The sequence below is a fragment of the Onychostoma macrolepis genome, chromosome 01 (genome assembly GCF_012432095.1).
Source record: "Onychostoma macrolepis isolate SWU-2019 chromosome 01, ASM1243209v1, whole genome shotgun sequence".
Lineage (NCBI taxonomy): Eukaryota > Metazoa > Chordata > Actinopteri > Cypriniformes > Cyprinidae > Onychostoma > Onychostoma macrolepis.
In genome coordinates, this window is record NC_081155.1 from 23,563,948 (window position 1) to 23,571,204 (window position 7,257).

The 7,257-nt window shown below is 36.5% G+C and overlaps 1 protein-coding gene across 3 annotated transcripts in view; it reads left to right on the forward strand.

The window, feature by feature from the left end:
• Positions 1–7,257, forward strand: part of pibf1 (progesterone immunomodulatory binding factor 1) — a 43,300-nt gene that overhangs the window by 28,118 nt on the left and 7,925 nt on the right. For all 3 annotated transcript variants that reach the window (XM_058769149.1, XM_058770555.1, XM_058769854.1), the window contains exons 15-16: positions 643–773; positions 2,033–2,117. In XM_058769149.1, the coding sequence (XP_058625132.1) occupies positions 643–773; positions 2,033–2,117 (216 nt within the window). The remainder of the gene's footprint in view (positions 1–642; positions 774–2,032; positions 2,118–7,257) is intronic.

Sequence of the window (7,257 nt, forward strand, 5' to 3'; positions counted from 1 at the left end):
TTTTTTTGTAAATGTAAGCTTGAAATATGTATATTATATATTTACTTTTAGATTGGTTAAAGATTACATTAAACATGAACATTTTACAATTAAATAAAAAATGTAGTATTGGTCCGTCCAAACATGAAGCGAATCTTTTCAAAGTTTGCAAAAAAAGGAAAACAAAACAAATGTGAATTAGGTGTGTTTCCGTCTAGTAACCAACAGTAAATAGAACACCATCAGTGGAAACAGCCGAATAGTCACGTGTGTTTAATTTTCGCTTCGTCAGAATTTATTCAGCAAATGCATTTCCATCTCTCATTATTCGCAATAACTCTTTTCTGCAGAAGTCAAAAACCACCTCAAGTGAGTGTAAAAGTTTTGTGAATTAAGGGATATTTTTTCCAAAATTTGCCATCTACATCACTCCTTTCTGATGCGATGCTTCAAAATGCTCATAAAAACAGTGTGATGGAAACATAGCAGCTGTTAAGATGCAGTTACATCATCCATCCCTATAAAAAATACTGTAATTACGGTCCCACTTTATCTTCAGTTCTCGCTATTAACAAACCATTAACTACGACTTTTACCTCAAACTCCTAATTTGCTTCTTTTTAATAGTAACCAAAGTATTATTATTATTTTACTTTCTTTCAGTTGGAGGCGGCAAACCAGCTTCTTCAGCAGGCACAGCAGCCGCACAGCTACCTGATTGAGACCGTGCGACAGAGAGACACTCAGATCCAAACACTGAAAGAACGCCTCACGCGATTAGAAGAGGAAGTAAGGTAAAAGGGAAGTAAATGATTATCACAGATTTATGGATACATCCTGTTTTTAATACAACGGCACCATTTAAAATCTTTACAAAGCTTTTATTTTGAAAGGATATAGGTGGAGTCGTTATAGAATCTTTGCCATTGTTTTGTAACAATTGTCGCAACGGTTTCTGACTACTAATATGCATGTTCCAAGGTATGCATTTGTATTGGCCAAGAAAAGGTAGTTGGCAACATCCAAAATAACCTAAACACATTCCAACTAATTGAGGAGCAAAGGTAATGCACCTGCCAATAAAGGTCAGGCTCCATCTGACAGCTTCTCAGTAGGAGTGCATGTGCGTGCGTGCATGCATGTATGGATGGATATTTTTTTTCTTGGCTCTGTCACATGTCAATGACTGCTGTTATCCCGTACCTGTATATGCAAAGTGTACAAGCAGGTTTTCTCCTGTACTAGTGTCTTTAAGGGTCCGCCTGGGGCTAATGTTAAAAATGTGCAAAGGAATCTCCTAAATATCAGCATCTAGCAGCTTTTGTTCTTGAATAAGGATCATTTCAAAACTTTATACCTTTAAATTGAAGTGATGGAGAGGTTCGTCTCGGTGAACTTTCCCTGTTCATTGCAAACAGGTGCTGTGCAGTCAGTGAGGTGTATGCAATTCATTTATTGCTCATTGATTTCACATTAGTTTTATTTTTTCTTAACTAGTTCTGTCAAGCCCTCCAGGTTGTGAGTTTGTTTACAGCTCAGTGTTAATTCTGTAGAAATGGTCACTATGTTTGTCACCACTCATTACTCATGCCATTTGTTTGACAAAGATTTGCTCTGTTTAAATGCAGTTTTTGTTATGTATGACCTGACCATCAGTGTTGTATTTCACATGAGAAGCAGGTGACTTTTAGACTCATATACCCTGAAGAAAATTTGATGTACAAATAATTCTCACTCAGAAATCGTTGGTAAATTTAATAAATAATTACAAAGAAACGGCAAGTAACACATGGAATTAAACATGAAATTTTGAAGTGTAAAGACTGAAATAGTATTTTGTAAAACATAATTTTTGCAATGTAGACACATTATCCTAAATGTATGCCACTGTTTTGAACACATACATAGTCACAAATAACTACTTGGTTGATACTTACATGGGTTAAGTCATAAAAATGAAAATAATTTTGTAAATGTATGTTACAAATTACTACACAGACATGTCAAAGTTCAAGACATCTTCTCTTAGACACTTTTGTATTAATTTTTACAGTTCACTACGGAAAGAGAAGATTACACTGCTGCAGGTGAAAAACAACATGGCAGCTGATTTGGAGAGACTCCTGAACCACAGAGAGGTAACTGTTGTGTCATCTGATTAAAAGGAATCGCACAGTTCTTCAGTTCTCTCTTTTCTCTTTTTTTCTTTTCTTTTTCCTCTCTCTCTTGAATAAGAACTCAGGTTCCGTTGTTTCAAAATACAATTTGGTTTTCTTTCATAAACCAAATTCCGGAAATGTTGGGACGTTATTTAAATTTGAATAAAATGAAAACTAAAAGAATTTCAAATCACATGAGCCAATATTTTATTCACAATAGAACACAGATAACTTAAATGTTTAAAGGGGTCATATGACGTTGCTAAAAAGAACATTATTTTGTGTAGTTGGTTTAATACAATGTGTTTATGCGGTTTAAGGTTCAAAAAACACATTATTTTCCACATACTGTACAATATTGTTGTCCCTCTATGCTCCACCTTTCTGAAACGTGTCGATTTTTACAAAGCTCATCATTCTGAGAAGCGAAGTGTGCTCTGATTGGCCAGATATCTAGTGCGTTGTGATTGGCCGAATACCTCAAGCGTGTGATGGAAATGTTACACCCCTTACCGTATTGTGATGCCGTGTCCCGGCGCGACGACTGATCATAATGACTTATAAGGTCTTTTTACGCATTGCGTTGCATCGCGCCGTGTAAACATTACCATGTCTGCATTTGTGATCGGAGAAACGACAAACAACAAGCGCTACTTTGTACAGCTCAAAACTCGCGTTTGAATAGTCAGTGGCAAATTTTTCAAATATGAAAGCATACTTACAGGCTGTGAGTCAGATGGGCCAGACTATCCTTGCAAAGCTGGAATTGCCCCACTTTATAGAAACAGTCTTTGAGCAAAGCTGGCAGGCTACTCCCAGGTTCAGAAAATAGTCCTCCATAAAATGTGCTACACACACTCGAATATTTGGGTTGAACTGTTCTAGAACAGTGTTGTAAATACAACTTAACCACTGATTTCTAGTTGTGTCCTCCTTTAGAAGCCCAAACAAAGTAGTTCCGCTTTCACAACGAAACTTTTGCAAATCTTCCCACAACGTGAAGTAGACATGTGGGGGCATGTTTGAATGAGCCGTTTTAGGGGGGCGTGGTTGAGTCTTAACTTTTATGAAGAATATCTCTTTGGTTTTGAGACTTTAGTCTTTGCAACTTCAGGGATCTTATCTATGCACAAACGACTTGTAACACTCCAAAGAGAAAGGAAAACTTGAAATCGCATCATATGACTCCTTTAAACTGAGAAATTTTACAATTTTATGCACAAAATAAGCTACAGGTCTCAAAATAGTTGGGACGGGGGCATGTTTACCATGGTGTAGCATCTGTGTAAGATTGTAAGTGAAAAAGTGTAAGATTAAGTGACATTGACTGCTGACAAAAGGGGGCGCTAATGCAAACTATTTTGCTTATAATAAACCGAAACTGACGTGACGGAGAGTGGGCTCGTGATGGCAAGCAAAAAGACGTGAAGATAAAGGCAGTTAGCAACTAAATGGCTAAATAAATTTAAAAAAGTGAACAGTTACATCAGGTTACCTTTGCCCGCATCAACTATACACAGCATGTAGGCTATAACGTTAGCACTATAGTAAAATCCCAGATCAGAGCGTCCACTGCTATACATTCATGAAGAGACAGCAGCGATTCTACAACGGGTTACATTTAAGGGGCTATTGAGTTAGAAAATAGTGTAAATGAAGTAGCCTATAAGGCAGTGATACTCAAATATGGCTCGTGAGATCCACTTTCCTGAAGAGTTTAGCTCCAACCCTGATCAAACTCACCTACCTGTGATTTTCTAATGATCCTGAAGACACTGATTAGCATGCTCAGGTGTGTTTGATTAAGGTTCGATCTAAACTCTGCAGGAAAGTGGATCTCGCGAGCCAGATTTGAGTATCCCTGCTATAAGGTGATTAGTCTGATTAACATGACAAACACACACACACACACGTTTGTTTTTGTGAATTGTGGGGACTTTCCATAGACTTCTATTACTTTTATACTGAACAAACAATATTTTCTATCCCCTAACCCTAAACCTACCCCTTACAGAAAACCTGTTTGCATTCTTATTTTCAGATAAACATCATTTACTATTTTTAATCTTTTTTTTTTAGGCCGGTCCTCACAATGTTAAAAATTTCAGGTTTCACTATCCATGTGGGGACATTTGGTCCCCACAATGTAGCATAAACAAGCACACACACACAGAGACATATGAATACTTAATACAAATTAATTAAAGAATTCTATTGTTTCAGGTTTCTAGATTTATGTTTATCATTATCATATACATTTTGCATTCTGCTTTTTTTATGTAGATTTCAAGTATTTTAGTTAATATAATAATAATAATGCATTTATTTCAAAACCTCTGTTGAAAAAAAAATAATAGAAACCATCACATAATTTGTAATGGTTTTACTGGTTATAATGAAAATTGTATTGACATTAATGGAAACTGTGATTGCGCATGTTGATCTCTACTGATAATTGGTCACCTTCTATTCATGGCTTTTGTTAAAACCACTAAATCCTAATGTAAAACACACTACAGGAAACCATTATTTAATTGTTTTAATGGTTAAAATTAGATGGTTTGTAATGTTTGTAATGGTATTTGTAGTGGAAATCATTCTGATTTCTGTGATGGTTTCTATTGTTTCTGTCAGCATGTAGGGTCACCGTGGGTTTTGTGATGTTATTTGCCATAAATGCGTTAGGATTGATGTAATATTGTGAGATAGTAGCAACTTTGTAGTTGTGGTGAGCCTATTTGGGAGAAAATCCAGGGCCGTTTTTTACTCCCAGTCCATCCCTTCAAGCTGCCCATACTGTATGCACTTATGCACCCCCATACCATCAGAGATGCTGGCTTTTGAACTGAACGCTGATGACACGCTGGATGGTCTCCCTCCTCTTTAGTCCGGAGGACACGGCATCCGTGATTTCCAACAAAAATGTCAAATTTGGACTCGTCTGACCATAGAACACTTTTCCTCTTTGAAACAGTCCATTTTAAATGAGCCTTGGCCCACAGGACACGATGGCGCTTCTGGACCATGTTCACATATGGCTTCCTTTTTGCATGATAGAGCTTTAGTTGGCATCTGCAGATGGCACGGCGGATTGTGTTTACCGACAGTGGTTTCTGGAAGTATTCCTGGGATTCTCCCACAATTCTGAACTAAACAAAATAGTGTGTGACAAAATATTATTGCTGCAGTCTATTTAAAAGTGTTTAATTAATTTGAATGAATTACTAAACATGTTAAGTTAGGTTAGGGGGACCCCCCAAGAGCTTTAACACAATTCGAACTGCATTATTTAAATCGAAGTATTGAGTTTACATGAGATAAAGTTTAAATCGCAATATTGCCAAAATCTCATAGCATTAAGAGGGTGCATGTAAACAATGTTTATATCTGAACTGCAAACTTTCATTCCAGTATTTCTGTGATAATATGAATGACTATAAGACAGAAGTAAAACTGTGCAGTTGAAAAGACTGTTTGTGAAGCTGTTTCTTACCCAAACATGTTAAATGTCTGCTCTCTGTGTCAGTGGCAGCGCGAACGCAGATTTGAACGTTGTATGATTTCTTTCAAAGGTTTAAGACACGGGCGAATTGTTGTCATTTAAAAATGAGATTGTGTGGGTGTTTGAATCGAGATCGTGATCTTTTAACGATTAATCGTGCAGCTCTACTGGGTGGACAGTCATACACATGATTAAGCTGCAAAATTGTGATTCATACATGAAGCACTGTACATGAATCTGTCATTTTTACAATTCCAGTGGCATTTCCATTACAAAAAAAATCCTAAATTCAATCCGTAATTGATCAATAATATGTTAAGCCTATCTTGCTATGCTATATTGATTAAATTACTTTATTTCACACAATGTGTAAATAACAGGAGGAAGTTTTATTTTATTTGACTGACTGGCTCTTATGTAAGTGTTGTTACACCACAGTGGCGGCTGCTGGTCTTTCAAAGAGGGGAAGCTCATTTTCGGCCTACATCATAAAAATTGTCCATTTATTTATACTTAAATTCTGCCCTATGTTCCTTTTCAAGAAAATGCTCTGTGACCCTGTTGTACCAACTAGGTGTATTTTCCAGTGACGCTAGCCTAGCCTACTGTATGAATGAATGAATGAACAAATCTAAAAAAAAGATATTAAACTCGACGGAGGGAATGTGAGAATTAGGTTAAACTGAAACAAGGAATGTGGTGTATAATAGGGTTGTCACGATACCATAAAAATGCCTTACGATACTATACCAACTTAATTTATAATTCAATTCTACAAAATGAATCAAAAATTAATAAATAAATAGATGTAAGTGAAAACAGACAATATTATTCTCTGAATATTTAATTAATGTGAATGAATGACTGGCTATTGTTATCCATGAAATGATATAAACAAAACTCATCTTAGCACTGCACAGAAGCTGCATGAAGTGACATTTAGATGTGGCATTTATTCATTTAGACTGTATTTATAATTGCATAAATAATGTAATGAGATTAATGTTTTAAATACTAAATTCCGAATATAGAAATATGTTGGAAAATAATGTAATATGCCTACTTTTAGACGGGAAACTTAAAAATGGCCAGCAGGTGGCAGACGTTCAAATGATTCTTTCAAAACGGCTGAATCCTTCAGGAGTGAATCAAATGACTGGTTTTATGAATGGCTCAGTGAATCAGTGATTCGCCCAAACCAACGCGGATTTGAATCGAACACAGAAACGAACCAAAAACAGCACTCTTGCTCGTGTCGTATTGCCTAAGTGTCAGGCGCATTTTTTTGCTCGTATATCTTGAAATTTCCGAGTTAGCAGCATGTATATTAAAACATAACATTATAATTTAATAAAAAATATATATAATGATTGATAAGAACCAAGTGCAAAGCCGCTATGGGACTGAGCTCGAATAGCTTCAGCGTCAGCTACTTTTTAGAGGCTACAAAATCGCTGTCAATCAAACAGAGATCAGACCCTCCAATCATCACGCAGAAGCCCACTCCTCCATTTACCCCCAGAGACGCTGAGCGTCCGTGGGCGGGACATAATCGCAGCATTTATCCAATGACCGTCTAGTATCGAGGCACTGAAAAAAACTATTCAAAGCAGCCCC